Below are 20,525 nucleotides of genomic sequence, written 5' to 3'. Positions count from 1 at the left end.
TGGTGCCTTGAGCACCCAATCTTCCAGGTACTGGGAGACTTCTACTCCCAACCTGTGGAGATGCGCTTCCACCGGTGGCAGACACTTTGTAATGACTCGTGGAGCAGACTGGAGACTGAATGCCAGGACCTTGAACTGGAAATGTTGGGATCATATCTTAAACTGGAGATACTCTTTGTGCCCTGTGACTATGGATGTGGAAATAGGTGTGTTCCAGATCCATGATGGCTAAGTAGTTTCCTTTCTCCACCCATGGGATCAATTGCGGCAGAGTGGTCATTCCAAACTTTAAGCGTGTGAAGTACTTGTGGAGTCTGCGAAGATCTAGAATGGGGCGCCATTCCCCATTTTTCTTTTGCACCACAAAGTAACAGGAAAAGAAACGTTTTCCTCTCTGCTGAGCTGGTAACTTGTCCACGCCCCCTTTCCGCAACAACACGTGTACCTCTTGAAGTAACAGTTAAATGCGAAAGATGCATCCCGAAGGAGGTGGATTTTTGGTGAATTTTAGTGTGTGCCAGTTGGACACTACCTGTGGCACCCAATTGTCCAAGGTGATCGCAAACCATTGTTTGTGGTATTTGGCCCAGCCTCGCACTGGAGTGCTGTGTGACAAGTGGGCCAGAAGGGAGTCTAGACAGTTCTGAGGATTGAGAGCTGACATGCCTCGACTCTCTATGGCCTCTTTAGCTAATATTTCTCCTGGAGAACTGCCGATACTTTGAGGACGAAGCATGCATTGTTAATTACCGATGAGGGTTGTAGCTTCAATTGAAATCAACACAGATCTCATCAGCCGGGGTCAGAAGGATCTCCTGTCTCTGTCACGTAAGGAGTTGATTTGTCTCTATGTGTCTTCGTCCGTCTTGATACCCTTTAGGTGGTCATCGTTCTTCCTCCCAAAACGATCCTGCCTGTCAAACAGCATGCTGAGAAAATCTGCACTTGGACCGCCGGCCTGAAGTTGTTTGACTTCATCCAAGCTCTTCTCTAGAGTATTATACCATGAGCCAACTGTCTCAAGCCTTTAAGGTATAGGAAATGCAGCCATTCACTTGTTGGGCAATTGTGTTTTGAAAATGATTTGGGCCGTTGGTCTCATTTTCAGTATTACCTCTGAAAGGCTGACCAGACTGGAATAGAGCAAGCCATTTGCTGTGCTGATCCCAGAACAAGATTGGTTGGGGCACAGTCATCCACGTGTTCAGGCTCGTACTTCTGGAAGGCCAATAGGGAGAGGCAACCAACGGTTATGTTTTGGGTCTTTGGCTTTGGAAGGCAGGTGTGAAAAAGAAGGCCATATTGAGAGTGTGCTTCTTTACCTCTGAGTGAAAAGAAAAATAAATTTAAGAGATAAGACATTCCAGAGGTGAATCTTTGAGCTGTTCTGCTATTGCAAGAGCTTCATTTGTTGTATGCAGGATGAAGTAATCTGAAGATTACGAAAGCTTGCAAATAAATGACTTTCTTTGCCTCATTTGAAGGCATCATGAAGCAAGACACAGACAACAGATTCAAAGTTCAAACAAAAATTGATTTATTAACTCAAATGTCATGATGGGTGAAGGCCTAACTTGCCCTATGCAAAGGTGGGATTTCCCTACCTAAAGAAACTAAGGAAAGTCTGCGTCAGGAAGTTCAATTTAAAAGTCTGCCTGTGTCCAAAACCTATACTTGCCATCACAACTAGAGCTAAACAATGTGCATGTATGTCAGTAACAAAAGCAATAGTGTTCCAAATAAGGTTCTGAGCTTCTTCTAGCTCCTGGCGTACTTTCAGCTCTCCTTCCCCAAGTTCAAGAGAGTTTCCCAAAGTCTCTTGGTTCCCTTCCCCAAGTTCAAGACAACACAGTTCCAAAAAGGGTCCGGAGGTTCCCTTCCTCAAGACTGTGACATGGTTCCTAAGGTCTCAGGTTTCCCTTCTCCAAGACTTCAATTTGCCAATTTGTACTCAGTCTCAATCTCTCAATATTAAAAATAACAGTTCCAGGTCAACTTAACGCTCCTTTTGGTTTCCTGGCAGTTCAATCAGATTGCTTTCCTCTGCTTCACTTCAGCGACGTCTTTTGGCTTTCACAAATAGGATAACCCTGGTCTAGACGCAGTTGTCGGACCACACGGTCCACCCATTACAGGTCACGCAACCAGGAACCCTAGGCTTTTTAGCCCACACAGGTTCTTCTGTATCTGTACCTGTCTGATGATTCACACTCACTTGGATTTTCCTGCCCAGCCTCTTGGCTTTACCACAATGTGTTCTTTTCTTTGCCAGTCTCTTGACGTTCCCACAATGTGTTTGCACACACAGTTCACTTTGTGGTGCCTTTTTTCCTTCACCACACTACTTTCATACTTTTCAGCAATATTCCATACTTGCTTTCTACTGCATTTCATAGCGTTCGTGCTTTGCTTTCCATATACGGTACATGCATTTCACACAGACTTATCATCTGTTCAAAGATTCAGGCAGATAAAGCCATAAAAAGGGACACACTGCGAAAACTCTCCTCCCAGAAACGCCCCAAGAGGCGAATAAGACTACCCCGTCCTTTGAGTTCACCCCGGTCTCGGAGAGTGAGATGCTAACTCTGCTGAGCCGGCTTAAGCCTACCCTTTGTAAGGGAGATGTGTGACCATCCAGGGTGATGAAATCAGTGCCAATCAACTGATTCCAATGATCACAAAACTGGTGAGCGCCTCCTTTAATGAATGCTCCGTGCCCTCCTTCTGGACGCAGACTTGCAACTCACCCTTACTAAAAAAAGCCCTCCCTTGACAGTGGTGTTACAGCAAACTACAGGCCGATCTCAAATTCACCTTTTTTGCTAGTGATACTAGACAAGGCGGCATATATTCAGGTGGAGGAACACCAGATTGTGGGGAAGAGGCAGTTAGGGTTTCGCAGAGCCCACAGCACAGAATATGCGCTGATCGACCTCAAGGCCAACATGTTGGACATTGTGGGAAAAGAGGCACGGCTCTCCTTAAGCTGAATGATCGCTGTGTGGCATTGGATTTGGTGGATACCGCCTTGTTGCTATCTAGACTCCTGCACTCCGCCTTTCTGACTGAGCGCACAGCTAGGGTTTTTGTAGACAACTACAGGTCTGACAATTTCCTGGTGCTCTGCTGAGCGCCCCAGGCTCATGCTTGTCCCCCGTTTTGTTCAACTTGTTTACACTGCCACTATTTGAACTCCTGGATGCCAAGGGGGTGTTGTATACCAATTATGCTGATGTCTCATCCCACTTTTGGGAGATTACATTAGGGACACTGAGTCCATCAACACAGTGTGCGCGCTAATTCAAGCATGGATGATGGAGAATGACCTAGCACTTAACGATGCAAAAACCGAGATAATGATTGTGGGTACAGCCACACACCTAAGGAAACAAAGCCCAGAATACAAAGAAATACACATAGTAGGCTGCGTTATCCCCGCCCTTCCGAAAGTTAAAATCTTGGGTATGATGATTGACCAAGAACTTAGAATAGCAATGTCACGTCAGCTACCTGCTCTCGTCCACTTTCTATCACCTCAAACTGCTGGCACAGCTGAGGCCTTCTTTGACACAAGGAAACTATGCCACCATTGCAAAGGCAATTATCGGTGCAAAACTGAACTACAGATCCAGCCTGCTGCAGGGAGCGGGCAAAGCAGAAATCATGCAGCTTCAGTTAATTCAAGATAACGCAGCCAGAGCTGTGCAGGGCCTATGGAGGAACAAGCATATCTCAGAAGCCAGAAGGGCGCTACACTGGCTTCCGATAGCCAGTAGAGTGACATCCTGCCTCCTTTGTATTACACACAAATGTTTACACGCAAGGAGCCCAGTTGAACTCTCCAATCGCCTTTCCTGGCTGCCGGCACCAAGCACACTGAGGTCAAACAATCTGAGGCTTCTGAATGCCCCATGGTCGAAGCTTGATGTTTTCAATCGGGACCTTTTGTCTATTCTGCCCCTAAGAGCTGGAACGCTCTGCCCCCTGACCTGAGACTATGTCAGTCGTTCTCAAAGTTTAAACAGGAGTTAAAAACACTGATGTTCTGCTGACTTCTTGGCAAGCTCAGGTTTGGAGATGCCCCCTGGAAAAAAATGATCTCCAGTATCCTAGAGTTTTGGGTCTGATCTATGGCCCTTTTGCGGCCACTCTGACCCCAGGTCTTATGTGTTGGACGTGATCAGGGTTGGACTGGGAAAAGAAATAGGCCCGGACACCCAAAAAAAGTGGCCCACCCCTCGCCTCACGACCCTGGACCACTGATGACATCACTAAAAGTGATGTCATTTGACCCCACCCCAAAGTGACATCCTGGGAAGTGAAGAAACACGACCTTCCACCCCTTGACAAAACAGGAAGTGACATCAAATAGCATTGTTCCTAAGTACACTATGAAAAATATGGTTATGATTTCACTGATGTGATGTACATTTCATACAAGAACGGATCAGCATATGTATCATTAATATCTGTGTGTATGGATCCATATTTTCAAATTACTGTGAATGCAAGCAGACCTCCAAGGCCAAATGATAATATGTTATTGTATAGCACTAAGGCTTAAGCGCTTTTGTATAGAACAAATATGCATACAAAATCACCCAACCTGTGTTCGTACTCATTTATCGACCTAAGAAGGATGAAAGGCTGAGATGCCTTGCTGGGATTCGAACATGCAGATCACACACACATTGCAGCAGCAAGCACTCAACCCACTGAGCTATCATAGCGGCTATAGTAAAATGAGCAATTATTCTGTAGTGGATACAATTAAACTAGTAACTGAGATTTAACAGCAGACCAGTTAAGTTCATCTGCAGGTCTTGTGCAAAGTTGGCCGCATGTCAAGCCTGCATGCATCTACTTTCAGGCTTCAGAGGTTGGCAAAATAGGGAAAGCAGCGCACTCACAGGACATCCCATACTCTGAGCACTCGTTATCTCATACATGCAAACAAACATCCTGAACAGCATGCCAGGGAGATGGGAAAGATAGACACATTACAACAAAGCATTCGTTGTGGCACAATTAAGTCAATTGCCACTTGATGTGCTATGGTCAAATATGTCTACACTGTAGAGAAGCTTTTAGGCACAAGGATTTTGTCAAGTGACCGAGGACACTGAGATTAATGTTTTGTGATGATCTTAACAGAGACAACGGCAGAAAAAAAACATGCTATTACTGCAACTTGCAAAAGGCAAAATACATAGTCCGAAATGGATGTTATTCTACTCTAAAATTGGTTGTTTATCACTAATATCACTAATACATATTTATCACGAATACAACAGCACAGGCACTCCATGGGGCACTGTGCCCCCTGGAGTGGCCGCACAGTGACAGTCGCCGGCCCCTCAACTTTGCATGCTGCAGCAGCATGTGAATGATGCATGCATCATAATTTATGATGCACACGTCATGCATGCAAATCAATCATCAAAGCAAGGTAACACGTGTTACCTTGCTTTGATGAATGATGCCGTTGCAGGTGTTTTTTTCTTCTTCAAATTTTTGTTTTTTCAAACTGGCCCAGGAGTGGGCAGAAACCGCCCCCCCACTCCTTAGGGACGATTTCAGGCCGTTCACAGGCCGACAGGCCAATCTGACCCTGGCCGTGATGTCCCGTTTTATGTCCTTGTCAGCGCTATTATGCTCCCAGGCCGGTGACATGCGCTTTACAAATAAATATATATATATAAAGAAATAGGTTTGCCAAAAGCCTTCATTTAGTTTGGTATTCAATGATTTTGAACTTTGACTTAGCTGCTCACACTTTATCTTGTCCTTATTATTCCTTACAACCCCTCGCCTTGGGTTTATGGCATTTTGCACATACTTTTTCATGCATTCAGCATTTTTTTTGGCTTCCCAACAGTCCCCAGGTGCGCCCCGGTTCGAGTCCTCTTCCCTTTTAACTCACCAGTCCCTGGCGTCCCCTCCGGGTGGCTGGGTGGTTGTTCTCTCTCTCTCTTTCTGCCCTGCCATGTTTTCCTCTGTCCGCGAGCCCCTCTCGCACTTCTCCTTCTCTCTGTGTGTTGCCGGCAGCTCCACTTTCTCCACGCGGACGCTGCCGGTGACTCACAGCTTGCAGAGCCCTTCTGTGTTCGCAGCTCCGACTTTTGACATCCGACCAATGAGGCTCCCCTTTCTGTGGCCCTCTCGCGGCCCACCTGGACCTTGGCCCCACAGCTTCTTGGGGTCGCTTGCCGGACCCACCGTGGCTGCCTCCTGGTGTGCCGGATTCTCCCTTCAAGCCTGCAACGATCTGCCTGGCTTCTCCCCTGCTGGTCGCCCCCCCTTTTATACACCTGCAACCACTTGACAGGTTGCAGGTGTGAGTCCACAGTTTCAATTGCCTGGCCATAATTAGTGGAGCACTCGGGACCTGCCTGACCCTTGCAGCAGTCTGCAGGCCTCTTCCTAGTCTCAGTGCTAGAGTGGTGAAATGACTTACTAGTGTTCACTACTAATAGTCGCCTCTTCCTCGTCCCAGTACTATAATGGTTTGAAAGAGGGGAAATGTGGGGAGATGGTTTGCAAAGGAAAAGGGGGATACCATGTCCCACAGCGAACCTCCTCTTCATCACCCTCTTCCTAGTATTCCTGTATTTATGATACCCTCTGGTGTTAGTACGGGCAGAGGGGAAAGGGTGGCAATATCCCATAAATGCAGATGGGACGATGGGTTCATCATGGGATGGAAATGGGGGATACCGCGTCTCACCCAAGGACGTTCCCCAAGTCTCCTCTACGCAGGTGATCCTCCCTCGCATCTCCACCACCAGGGTCAGGATCCAAGAGCGATGGCCCTCAGCTGGCCATCTGAAAAGAGGAAATTGGGTAGAAGGAAGTGACGACGTCCTCGGGTTCCTCACACTAGCTAAAATATCATCCTGACGTCTTTTTGAATCAGCGCTTTTTATGTTACCTTTGACGAGCAACGGTACACACAGGACCACGCTGACAGCGTGGCAGGTAAGTAGGGGAGCGGAGGCAGCAGGACGCGGGGAGAGGGTGGACGTTGCAGGGGGAGAAGCGTGAACAGAGCAGGGGAAAAAATTGTGCGGATGGAGGCTGAAAAGCAGTACATACTTATACCGTAGGTGAAAGCCTGCATGACAAGCCACCTGATTGGCTGGTGTCACTCACCAAGGGAGCTCACAGAGATTGAATATATTAATGGCTTATGTGGCGCCATCTTTGTTTAAAAAAATAAAAGCTCTGGCCTTGACAAAACCGAACATTCTTCAACTTTGAACCCTTGATAATGCTGGCCTCCAGCAATGTTCTCATAATGACGTGAACGACACATTTTAAAACGGTTCCCTGCCAGCTTCAGGTTACACTATTAGCATGAGGTAACCGCTTACTGTTTTCGCCAAAAAAATGAAATCCTTGCAGGTGGCACAACTACGAGAGCAGGGATATACCACAATGTTATAACCATGAAGCCACAGGCACACCTTGAAAGCTCCCAGTGGGTCCCCTGAGGTGTGTCTGAATGACTCACTTATGATGTCAAGCTGGGGAACCACCTGGGGATTAACAGAGAATCGGTGGGAGAGTCAAGCAAGCAAACAGCTGCTGAGCAATTATTCATAAAGATATAGATCATTGTTCCAGCAATACATGTGTTATGCAGTTGTCTGTATATATCATTGTTCTAGTAATACATGTGTTATGCAGTTGTCTGTATATATCATTGTTCCAGCAATACATGTGTTATGCAGTTGTCTGTATATATCATTGTTCCAGCAATACATGTGTTATGCAGTTGTCTGTATATATCATTGTTCCAGCAATACATGTTATGCAGTTGTCTGTATATATCATTGTTCCAGCAATACATGTGTTATGCAGTTGTCTGTATATATCATTGTTCCAGCAATACATGTGTTATGCAGTTGTCTGTATATATCATTGTTCTAGTAATACATGTGTTATGCAGTTGTCTGTATATATCATTGTTCCAGCAATACATGTGTTATGCAGTTGTCTGTATATATCATTGTTCCAGCAATACATGTGTTATGCAGTTGTCTGTATATATCATTGTTCCAGCAATACATGTGTTATGCAGTTGTCTGTATATATCATTGTTCCAGCAATACATGTGTTATGCAGTTGTCTGTATATATCATTGTTCCAGCAATACATGTCTTATGCAGATGTCTGTATATTTCATTGTTCCAGCAATACATGTGTTATGCAGTTGTCTGTATATATCATTGTTCCAGCAATACATGTGTTATGCAGTTGTCTGTATATATCATTGTTCCAGTAATACATGTGTTATGCAGTTGTCTGTATATATCATTGTTCCAGCAATACATGTGTTATGCAGTTGTCTGTATATATCATTGTTCCAGCAATACATGTGTTATGCAGTTGTCTGTATATATCATTGTTCCAGCAATACATGTGTTATGCAGTTGTCTGTATATATCATTGTTCCAGCAATACATGTGTTATGCAGTTGTCTGTATATATCATTGTTCCAGCAATACATGTGTTATGCAGTTGTCTGTATATATCATTGTTCTAGCAATACATGTGTTATGCAGTTGTCTGTATATATCATTGTTCTAGTAATACATGTGTTATGCAGTTGTCTGTATATATCATTGTTCCAGCAATACATGTGTTATGCAGTTGTCTGTATATATCATTGTTCTAGTAATACATGTGTTATGCAGTTGTCTGTATATATCATTGTTCCAGCAATACATGTGTTATGCAGTTGTCTGTATATATCATTGTTCCAGCAATACATGTGTTATGCAGTTGTCTGTATATATCATTGTTCTAGTAATACATGTGTTATGCAGTTGTCTGTATATATCATTGTTCCAGCAATACATGTGTTATGCAGTTGTCTGTATATATCATTGTTCCAGCAATACATGTGTTATGCAGTTGTCTGTATATATCATTGTTCTAGTAATACATGTGTTATGCAGTTGTCTGTATATATCATTGGTCCAGCAATACATGTGTTATGCAGTTGTCTGTATATATCATTGGTCCAGCAATACATGTGTTATGCAGTTGTCTGTATATATCATTGTTCTAGTAATGTGTTCAGTAGCTGTCTCGATATTTCTTTGCTGCAGCAATAAAAGTGTATTTTTTTTTTAAAACACTACATCTGCAGGTTGTGCTTCTTCTTCCACAGCCAGCTATGGTGATATTCAAGAGGCGTTGTGACAGGTGTGCGTTACCCTTATTATTATAATGTACACCGTGTGGGCCATAGTGGTGCGAATTGCATGCCGGTAGAACCAAGACAGTGGGGGTCATTACGAGTTTGGAGGTAGCCATGATGCAAATAGCACCATGCTCCCAGTGGCTGCAGGGATCAAGTTGAAGACCCTTTGCATTGTCCACAAGGCTTTGTGGGGCCGAGGCCCGCACTACTTCCAACGCTCTCTTCCAAAATACCTTCCTTCTCGAGCCCTTCACTCAGCTACCTCCTACTCTCTAAGGGTTAGACGCTTCCCCAGGCAGAGTGGGGTGGTACATCTCTATCCTCTGCAGGTGCAAAGAGGGCAGCCCTCAATCAGCTATCTGTCGCAGAGACAAAGGCTGTGTTATGATATAAGTCATTTATAACGCGCCCGTGCACAAGTGTTTCTAGGCGCGACAAGACAAGGGAGGACAAAACAAATGATCTTACTAGGCCTTGTGTCATACAAATCGTGAAAATGTGAGAAGGAGAAGTGCAAGGGGAAAGGGAGGGGGGAAGTGCAAGGGAGAGGGAGGGGAAAATAGAGCAGCAATGCTCTGAGTAAGTGCAACCAGGGCAGCGCGGCTCTGGGTAGTGCATGGAGAACAAGGGACTGTAGGGTTACAGTTACAGTCCCTAAGTGCGTGGAGGCAGTGCAAGGGTGACTGTTCAAGAAAGAGCCTGGTGCCCAGTGAGGGTAGCCAAGCAAACCAGTCAGTACAGCAGTCAGGTAGGTCAGCAGGGAAGGGAGCGAGAGAAAGCAGAGGAGAAGAGGAAGGTTTTGAGCTGCTTCTGGAACTTCAGATGGTCTGGCTCAAGTTTGAGAGGGCAGGGAGGTCATTCCAGCGGCTGGCACCTGCAGAGGATAGAGATGTACCACCCCACTCTGCCTGGGGAAGCGTCTAACCCTTAGAGAGTTGGAGGTAGCTGAGTGAAGGGCTCGAGAAGGAAGGTATTTTGGAAGAGAGCGTTGGAAGTAGTGTGGGCCTCGGCCCCACAAAGCCTTGTGGACAATGCAAAGGGTCTTCAACTTGATCCCTGCAGGCACTGGGAGCCAGTGGAGAGATTTCAGTGCTGGAGAGCTACCGTCCCTGGGCTTGAGGCCAAGGATAAGTCTTGCAGTCCTGTTCTGGATTAGTTGCAGAGGGCGGAGAGTAGAGGAAGGCAGATTGAGAAAGAAGCTGTTGCAGTAGTCCAGCCTAGAGATAAACAGGGCTCTGGAGAAGTGAGCTTCTGGGGGAAAGTGAAAAAGGGAAGAGTCCATTTGAGGACGTGCAGCTGGTAGTGGGACATCTTGGCGATATCCGGATGTGAGGAGAGATGACACCAATGTTTTTTGTCTCGCAGGAAGGCGAAGGAAGAGGGCCGAAGGCAGGAGGCCAGAGTAAGAGAGGGAAAGCAGGGGCAGGGGGTCCAAATGAGAAAGATCTCTATTTTACTGGCACTATGGCAGAGATCGTTGGAGGCGCACCAATCCTGAATCGCGGATAGACAGTCAGGAGTGAGCGAGAGAGGAAAGGAGGCTGAGGGGAGCCTGAAGAAATGTTGAGTGTCACCTGCATAACACTGAAAGTTAGAGGAGAAGGTAGAGATCAGGTGGGCCAAGTAGAGGTTGAAAAACCAAGGTGAGAGGATAGAGCCCTGGGGAACACCGCAGGTAGAGAGATAGGTGGCTGAGAGAAAGGGACCAAGTTGGACCTGGGAGGGGTGGTCCAAAAGGAAGGAGGACAGCCACTCCAGGGCCTGATCCGTGATGTCCAGGTTCTCACAGAGTCGATTGATCAGGATGGCGTGGTTGACTGTGTCGAAAGCAGGGGAAAGATCAAGGAGGATGAGGACAGAAGGAATGCTGGAATCAAGGTTAGAGAGCAGATCATCACAGGTGTTCAGGCGAGCAGTTTCCGTGCCTCTGGCTGCTCTGAAGCTAGACTGATGTTCATGGAGACAACCAACAGATTCAGTGTGGAGAGTAAGATGGGAGATGGCCAACTTTTCCAGGAGTTTGCCCTGGAAAGGGGAGATAGAAATTGTTCTTAAAGGATATCGACTAAACAAGCGATTTGCCAGAACAAAAAATAGCTTTTCGAGCTCTAGATCGCCCAAATACTGAGCGGTTTAAACCAGTTTTCTATAACCAACTTTCTACAAGTAATTTGCTAAGCTTTTGGCAGCTAGGGTATACATATGAGGGCAGGGCAGCCTTCAAACACCTAATAAACCTCCAGTAAAGTCATCTACTCAGCGGGTTGGGTGTATTGGTGGACGATTCAGTCAATGTAGAGACGTTTTCCCCGCATAGATGTCCTGAGCATGGAAAATATCTTACACAGATTTTGGGTAAGGCCTGAAGACGGGTCAAGGAATATTTCTGCAAGATTGCAATTTGATGGTTCAATAGCCTAGGGGATCCCTTTAAACCTGTATTCATGGCCCCTACAGCCGGTCCCTTCCCTATCACTGTTCCATCTGCAGTCTAGTGTGACACGAAGAACGACTCACTACTATTGAAACATTCTCACAGTGTCATCACTGATAGCAAGATACTGCCAAAGTGATGACACTTTTCACATCATAAATGCATCTCTAAGCACTGATGCTGCTGTTCTTTTCATGAAAAACGTGTCCTTGTTATAGTCGTGGGCATGTAGTTGGTTACATGTCTTTATAACGAATGCACATATAACGAACATTTTTTAACGACAAAACATAACAAATACATTTTTTCTTTTTTTTTTGGGAGGGTCCCCCCAAAACCTACATATACCACCCCTAAAAACCCACCACAACCGTTTCCCCACAAGATTTAACCCTTTACCGCACCCCACATACATTTTCATTATGTTTTTCATTATATAATTTTCGTTATATATTAATTCTACATAAAATTTCTGTTATAAAGACTGCATACCATGTAGTCTTATAAACTGCAGAAGTTGGGTTATGCCACAGTCCGGGCTTAGTCTCCATGCAGAAAACCAGACCTCTATGAGAATAAAGTCCTTTCAGGAAACTTCACTCTTGTCAACATAGTAACCGAGGTGGCATAGCACTCCTAGTGACCCTACTTCCAGATGGCATCACAGGAAGTGACATCAGAAGCCATTTGAACCGGAACACTTTACAAGTAGGGGTATCACATGATGCGCTGGACCTCAATCTACTTCCCTATCCTGCCGTTGGTGGTCGCTGCGGGATGACGCAGCGCCTCCTCTCGCATCACCGCATGCACTGGCTGTTGAGACTCCGGTGATGGATTGTCTGAAAGCTGAGAGCTCTGGGGTTGAAAGATAAACTGTGCCCACCGTCCCTCAAAATAAAATCCATGGGCTTCTCCGCCGATAAGATTACGTCCTTTAGTTCCAGAGTTAGCACCAGTCATAATAGTGTGCAGTCGTGACTACATAACACACGCAAGTCAGCTTAGCTAAACGTATGTTTTTGTGGGTCTCGTGTACTCATCTAGCCATCATCAATTCTCATCCTCAAGTGCAGACGCAAATCATTGTAAGGAAATCCTCTTAATGTGCCACTGCATTGCCTCCAGACCACCCTCTACCGACACGCTTGCACCACTGGATCCCCCTTCCCTTTACTTCTCTGTTCTAACCCAGTCCTGTTCCAACTCCCACGGCTGGTTGCAGCCTAGGCCTATGCTGGCCCACCGGTACCTGCCTACTCTTGCGGTCTTTGTCACCACCCCCTCCAGCTGACATGACCTCCGCTAGCTCTTCACCACCCTCCTCCTGGTACCATCTTCTCAAAACTCGTACCACTACCCCCTGATCTTCACCACTTCCTCCCATCATCCCCAACACCTCTAAACCAACCCCACTTCCACCTGCCTCCTCCGTTCCCTCTCATCTCCAACAGCCTCCACTGCTCCAGAATCCTTGTATCAAGCTCCAAACGCTGCCAACTGAAAGCCGCAACCTTCTCCAATGACCTGGGCTCATCAATTGGGAAGGGTTGAATTTATACGTTGTTCCCTGCTCTCCCTGGATGGTCCTTTATGTGACGGTCTGCATGTCTGAGTCCTAACGGAGTGAGGGCTGGGTTTGGAAGCCTTTCCATGAGGGCACCTGTGGCTGCTTTGGCCTTAGGGGGCTGGACCAAGCCTACGTTCAGCCTGCCCCCGACAAAGTGCAAGCATTAGTGGAAGCCCCTATGCCCACCTCAGTGTCCGCCGTCAGGTCCTTCCTAGGTATGGTGAGCTACTGGACTAGATACATTCAGGACCTTGCCTCAGTAGTCAGCACGCCCCTCTGACTACTCGCTGGGAAGGGACAAGAATTTTCCTGGTCCAGAGAATGTGACAAGGCTTTCCAGGAAATTAAAAAACGAATTGCTTCTGCCTCCTGCATGGCATATTATGATCCAGAACTCAACACAGAAGCATCAGTCGACGCCAGCCCTGTTGCTCTGGGGGCAATATTAGCACAAACAAAGCCAGGAGCCTCGCCCAACTCACCAAGACACATAGTAGCGTACGCAAGTCACAGTCTCTCGGCAACAGAATGCACATACTCGTAACCAGAAAGAGAGTCTTGCAGTTGTATGGGCATGTGAACATTTCCATCTGTTCCTGTACGGACGTTCATTTACCATCATCACGGACCATCAAGTTCTGACCACCATCTATGTCAAGCCAACAGCCAAGATGCCACCACGCATTGCAAGGTGGGGACTCCGACTACAAGAGTATTCTTTTAACATCATGCCCCGGCCGGGAAAAAGAACAATCCTGCGGACTTCTTGTCTCGATATCCCCTACCAGCTCAGGACGAGAGGCAATCCCTCAAAGCCAACCAGTACATAAACTATCTAGTAAGCAACGCACTGCCCAAATCACTCACGATTGCACAGCTGAAAGAGGGCATGAAAAATGACCAGCTGCTCCAGAAAATACAAGAGTGCCTAAAGTCCGGCCAGTGGTCAGTGGCGCACCAAAAGCGGACAGGATCAGCAGCAGAAGAGAGACATTTCCAGACATTCGGACTCATAAAACACACGTTATCAGTGTCCCCAGAAGGATTACTGCTCAAGGAAAACAGAATCGTTATTCCGGCAAGCTTGCAGGAACAAATACTTGAGCTGGCGCACTCCGGACATCGAGGGATTGTCTCCACAAAACGTCAACTCCGAACCAAAATATGGTTCCCACAAATGAATGAAAAAGTGGAACAAGTGCTTGGTAAATGCATCGCATGCTAGGCAGTCGCTCCACACATGTTTCTTGAACCCCTCAAGATGACAACAATGCCACTACAGGTATGGGACGAGGTTGCCATTGACATGTTCAGCCCACTGACAAATGGCAAATATGTACTCGTAATCATGGTTGAAATGTCCAGGTTCCCTGACGTCCATTTAATTCATTCCACCAGTGCTCGGGCAGTGATACCAGCATTAGATAAAACATGTGCGGACTATGGGGTTCTCTGAATCATGAAATCCGATAATGAAGCCCCTTTCATCAGATATAATTTCGCCATGTTTGCAGAACACCTTGGGTTTCAACACCACAACGTCATACCCCTGTGGCCACAAGCAAATGGCACTGTGGAGAGGCTTATGGGAAACTTAAAACGCACACTACAGGTATGCTCAATTCCCAAGGGATCCTTCATGCAGGCACTATACACCTTGTTTAGGGACTATAGAAACACACCACATAGTTCTATGGGAACGTGCCCTTCCGCACTAATGTTCAGGCGAGTCATAAGAACAACATTGCCTCACTATCCCAACATTTCTCTCTCCATTGAAAATGCCGACACAGCCCGGATCAAAGATAAAGAAAGCAAAAGCAAAATGAGGGAGTAGGCTGATCACAGATGAAAAGCAAAGCCCAGCAACTTGCAAGTAGGAGACCAGGCACTGGTTAGGCAAACGCAAGACTCTGGAAGTACCTGCCTTCAAGCCAGAGCCGATGACCGTGACTCATGTACTAGCATCAATGATCACAGCGGCCAGTCCCACAGGCACGGTCACCAGAAACTCTTCATTCTTTCGGACATTCGATGGTGAAGAACAACCTCACAGGCGGCGAGGACTCTTCTGTCCTGGACTCGGACTATAAGGAAGGCCACATGGACGACGATGATAGCGACACTGACTGCAATGCAGAAGACACTCCCTATGAACGAAGTCCTTCACAAAGGGTAGTTTGCCAGCCATCTCGTTGGATCGAAGAAATGAACTAAGACCCATGTTTCCTGTTCAGCAAGGGGGAGATGCAACATCCCCTTTTTGTTATTAATGTTTGCATTGGGACACCCTGTCCCCTTTCAGTTGTTTTGTATTGTGGTATGGTAGGCCGAGCGCCCGCCTTCGCGCGCGGTTCGCGCTAGAGGAATAAATGAGATAACAGCTTAACCTCTCATCTCCGTGTCTTATTGCCTCCCACTGTTTTATTGGCATTCATCGATGGATATTTCACAGGTCTGCTCATTAGACCCGCCCCTAGGCTGCCTGCACTAATCCAAGGACTGTGTTATTTCCAGCATATGAATGACAAGCTGGGTAAGCTTTCTATACTTTCTGGTTTACTGGTAGCATTGTGCCAGTGCAGAGCGTAACACGTAGCGTGACAGGGTCATGATCTTGTCAAAGGGGGGGAAGGAGAGTGACCATTCTTAACCTGGAGAGAGGAGGCTCACTAAAACACAGTTCAGTTTGTAAATTAAACCTCCCCATATAATTCTGAGATTAATTAAAAGGCACTCCTAGACTGGCTATTTAGATGTATGTAGAAGTTATCTCGGGGTATCTTATACTGAGTATATCAGTTGATGCCAAGGAAAGAGGACGTCTCCGACGCGGCCTCCACCGAGCGCTTGAGGTTGCGCAGTCCGCATTTAGAGGCAGCGCTAGCTCAGAACTAAGACCCATCGTAGGGAAGGAGCCAGCTGAGATTGGCTTTGCCCTCTGTGGCCAAAAGATTGCCCCTAAGGAACCAAGAATAGAGGGGGGGGTGGTCACTGACCTCCTCTCCATCCCCCTGATTACTCAGCTCTTGAGCACATACATGTTACAGCGTGGATTAACAAGGAGATACAAAATGACGCTATGGGGACCTCTACAGGGCGGACTGAATTTCATGGGTTTTGTTGTGATAAATTCAATCATCTTAACCCTGTATAAACTAAGGCTTTTTCACTGATTACATCCATTTATGCATTCAATAGTTATCGGTGATGAGGGCTGAAAATAGGATTGAAAAGGACTGCCTTCTGGGGCTTGTGGTCCTATGTCAATGTGATGGGGGTTACCATCGTATACAGAAAAGAAAGCCCAAAAAAAATGGTGTACTTTACACTCTGGCTTTGCCCTGCTGCCCCTTGGGGAAAAGCTGGTGACTAACTAGGCAGCCACAGTACAGTCAATCAGTGCACCAGAGGTCCTGAGAGTGCTTATTGGCAGTGCGGTAATGTGTGACGCGACTAAAAGCACCCATAAGGAGGATGACAGCCTACAAAATAGAACTTTTTTTTTGTTGCTTCCAGCAAGGGAACCCCAAAGATAACCAAGGATTCCCAGCCTGACACCGGGGAATATTCACAGGAAGTTAATCTATGAAAGTTCCAATGTTGCAGAATGTATTATATATATATATATATACATATATATATATATATGTGAATTTGGGTACTTCTCGCCTTTGTCTTAACATACAGCTCCTTTGCTTCCCTGCTCCTACTCTACACCCACCCTTCCGCGCATCCGCGGGGTGATCTTTGCTCTCAGAACCTGCAGGACCCAGGGGAGCCCGGTAAGGGGTGATAAAAGAAGACTCCTGTCTTACTGTTACCAGGTTTGGGTTTATTATATTTAATTTATTTATTGTTCATTAGTAAGACACTTATACATCAGGAAATTGCATTTCAAAGCGAACACAGGGCCAAGGGGAGGGTACATGGGAACAAAGGCAAACAGACTAAACTGATAAACAGGAAAGGGGCGGTCCTACGAGGCCTTGTGAGCATTCAGAACGTTCAAATGCAGGTGGTTATTGTTTAGCTTGCCAGCCTGCGCACGTCACTTCCCCTCACTTGTGCCCAGACAGACCATTGCTCCCTCCCACAACAGATGGCAATCATGTCAGCATTATTCCAGATGCATGCTTTTAAAATTGTGGCATGAATGCCAGCCAGCCCCGCCCACAGCCGGTCATATTTCAATTTTGTGAACAGCTGGAGTTGAGGCAGGCTACCTTAATTGAATCAGAAAAGTAGACATGCTTTCATTATGAAGACTCTTTTAGGTGTAAGGGAAGGGGGTACTAAAACAAAGTGGAGTTGTGTTATTTTTAAGAAATGTGCACCCCATTAGCCCCAATAACTCTTCGCATTTGCGCTCCTAGCAAAGTCGAGCAGAGTGGAGATCCCAGGTAAAGGAAAGCCAGCTGCATGGAAGCACTCAACAAAATAGTTTTCTATTCATATTTCTCTTTATGGCCAACAAATCACCCAATGACAAGTGGCTTCTTCAAAAGTACCTGGCCCAAAGCCAGTTCCTTTGCTACATCGCCATTAAATGTGTGTTTGCTGCCAGCTGGTCCATCCTAGCACATTACAATATATTGCAGAGTTGTACTATGCAAGGTAATATACAGAAATGGTTGCTTGTATAACACGCCTTTTGCCATTTTAGTAGCTGCTGGGTCCACTCAATGTTCTTTCCTCAAAACAAATGATGGTCTGGATGTCCCTGGTGAAGGTGCAGTACTCTACTCCACGGACAAGCCTAGACACTCTGAGACTATAGTGGTAATTTGGTGCAGTACAAAATCATACGAACACACACACATATATATATATATATATATATATTACACACACACATAATGCTTAGGTTTGTTTCTGTACTCAGCTGATGCAATTTATCAGTGTTAGGTTTCCCTCTGCTGTCCAAATGGCAGACTGCACCTCTCTGTGCCCTTCCACTTCAACAACAGCTTTCATTTTGACAAACAGAATGAGCACGGTTCTAAGCGGTCACCTTCCACTATCGTAAACATTCGGAATAGCTTCAAGTTACTTCTTTCCAACCCCACTTTTCTTCACACAGGGCACGGCAGTTCTAGTGTCAATGAACAGTTAATTGGGGGCTCAATGTTTCAGTCTCTAAAGAACGAAATGTTGTAGGAGGAATGCCTCCTCACAACTTAAAATTGAAAGTAGGTGCTGTAATTATGCGCTTTAATGATGCTACTAAGCAATCTTATGCCATCACAGGGACTCTGCAATGGAACAAGGTTGACAATTACGCGTCTACAAAGACATATCATAGAGGCTCGTGTAATCAATGGATTAAACTCAGATACTGTTTATATACCGAGCATACTTCTCATTACACCTTATACGACTATGCCTTTCAAATTCAAAAGAAGACAGTTTCCTATATGTTTAGCCTTTTCAATAACCATTAATAAGTCACAGGGACAGACTTTTGAGAGAATCTACCTATACCTTCCGAAAACTATATTCAGTCACTGACAAATATATGTTGCTCTCTCAAGAGTTCGATCCTTCAGTTCATTGAGCGTTGTATCTAAGAACGAGATTGTCAATTGTTTTTACTATGAAATCTAGAGTGAATAAAATAAAAGTGTGATAATATTTCATTATTAACCTTTAAGAGATGCTAGAACACTGTATGTTACACCGGGTACAGCTAGTGTAACAAAATGTGCTTGGTCACACAAATACACCATTTCCTGTAGTACAGGATTTATTCATAGTTGAAATTGGATCGACATAATCTGCCGTTTCCATTATCAAGTGGTAACTTCCAGAACAATATTAACTATTACAGACAGTTGATAGACTGGGGAGCAGGTGGGTCGATGGAGGTCTAATAGTATTGTCACTGACCTGACCCAATATGGAGATGCTTTTCAGAGAAATTGTTCCCTCAGATGGTTCGACGTTCACTTGGAAGGAGGTTCTAGGTTGAAAAACGGCATCGTCATATTGGCAGGGAACTCGTTCCTCGTCGACCGAAAAGAGATATTTTCCATTCTCGAGGTCCTCTGTAGACATGGCAGCATGCCACATTTCGGGGTCCATCCAGTTGTACGCCTCTCCATTCTTGAATGTGATATCGGAACCTGCAAACATATCGAAGAACAAGTCAATGAGTTACAAGGAATTGAGAGCAGATTCAGAATGTTTTCCATAATAATTCAGAAAGCTATATTTCCAATACATATGTTTAGTTTATCACCACTATAGAGGCACAATGGGCCTCATTACGAGTTTGGAGGTAGCCATGGTGCTATTAGCTCCATGGCTGCCTCCAAACCGGGCTCCATTACCGGGTTCCTGCAATGGGGACTTACGGGGTCATTCCGACATAGGAGGACCCGGTAATTCCTCCTTGCAGGAACCATTCCCCATTCCCATTTGAGCCCCAATAGGGCTCAATAGGAATGGGGAGGGAGGTAATGACGGGCACTTTACAAGTGGACCGTTATTACCTCCCTCTTCCCCTCGCGGGACCCGGAAAAGATGTCTGGTTTTACCAGACGTCTGATCCGGGTCCCGCAAAGGGAACCTCATAATCGGCGCTCCCGTATGAAGGGGGCCAGTCCCGTACCGGCCCCCTTCATTACGGGAGCGCCAGGGTTATAATGAGGCCCAATGACTTGAAGGTGAGTCTCCCATGTCATTGGCACTATCCTAAATGTACTGGACTGCCAGAGGACTTTGCCTTGTTCGAAAGCATCCCAAGATCCCACACAGGCCCAGTTCCAGCTTTGATCTTGGGAGACTCAAGAAGAACCCCCAAAGACATTTCAGTGGCAACCCAACATCAAAGTCGCCTTTTGCAGCTATGGTGTGAACTCCAAGAAACCCAATCCAAATATTAGACCTCACTGGGAACCAAAACTGGCCAAGCACCGCTTGGAGCAAACTCTCTCAGAGCAAGGTTCCTGCAACAGAAAATGCCATCGTTTAGTTTTAGCTCAAAATTGCTCATTGGTTTAGCACAGTCCTAGCACGGTCCGGGGACGGTAGACATCTTAGCTCTTTGTGGAAATCTAGGAAATCTCCTGGCAAAGCATCCGTGCCCCTGGCGAGTTGGTGAAAATGGGCTCCTGGAGACCTAGATGTCCCGTAACCCCAGCTATTCTCCCTAGATGACGTCTCTTTCTAGCTAGGATAAAGGATTATAGAGCACCTCACCAGCTAAGTATTAGCTGCATCTGTAGTTTAGAAGCTAGATAGCTAGCTAGCTAGCAGCAGTTATGCTGATGCCCATATGCTTATATGACTTGTAATACGGTTGG

At 45.9% G+C, this 20,525-nt stretch overlaps 1 protein-coding gene across 1 annotated transcript in view; it reads right to left on the bottom strand.

The window, feature by feature from the left end:
• Nucleotides 1-20,525, bottom strand: part of AMN (amnion associated transmembrane protein) — a 94,936-nt gene that overhangs the window by 50,499 nt on the left and 23,912 nt on the right. The window contains exon 5 of the mRNA XM_069638109.1: nt 19,108-19,343. Within this exon, the coding sequence (XP_069494210.1) occupies nt 19,108-19,343 (236 nt within the window). The remainder of the gene's footprint in view (nt 1-19,107; nt 19,344-20,525) is intronic.

Source organism: Ambystoma mexicanum, chromosome 14 (genome assembly GCF_040938575.1).
Source record: "Ambystoma mexicanum isolate Mex_15411 chromosome 14, UKY_AmexF1_1, whole genome shotgun sequence".
NCBI lineage: Eukaryota > Metazoa > Chordata > Amphibia > Caudata > Ambystomatidae > Ambystoma > Ambystoma mexicanum.
The sequence above is the reverse complement of the archived record's forward strand: the minus strand, read 5'-3'. Positions and strand labels throughout refer to the sequence as shown.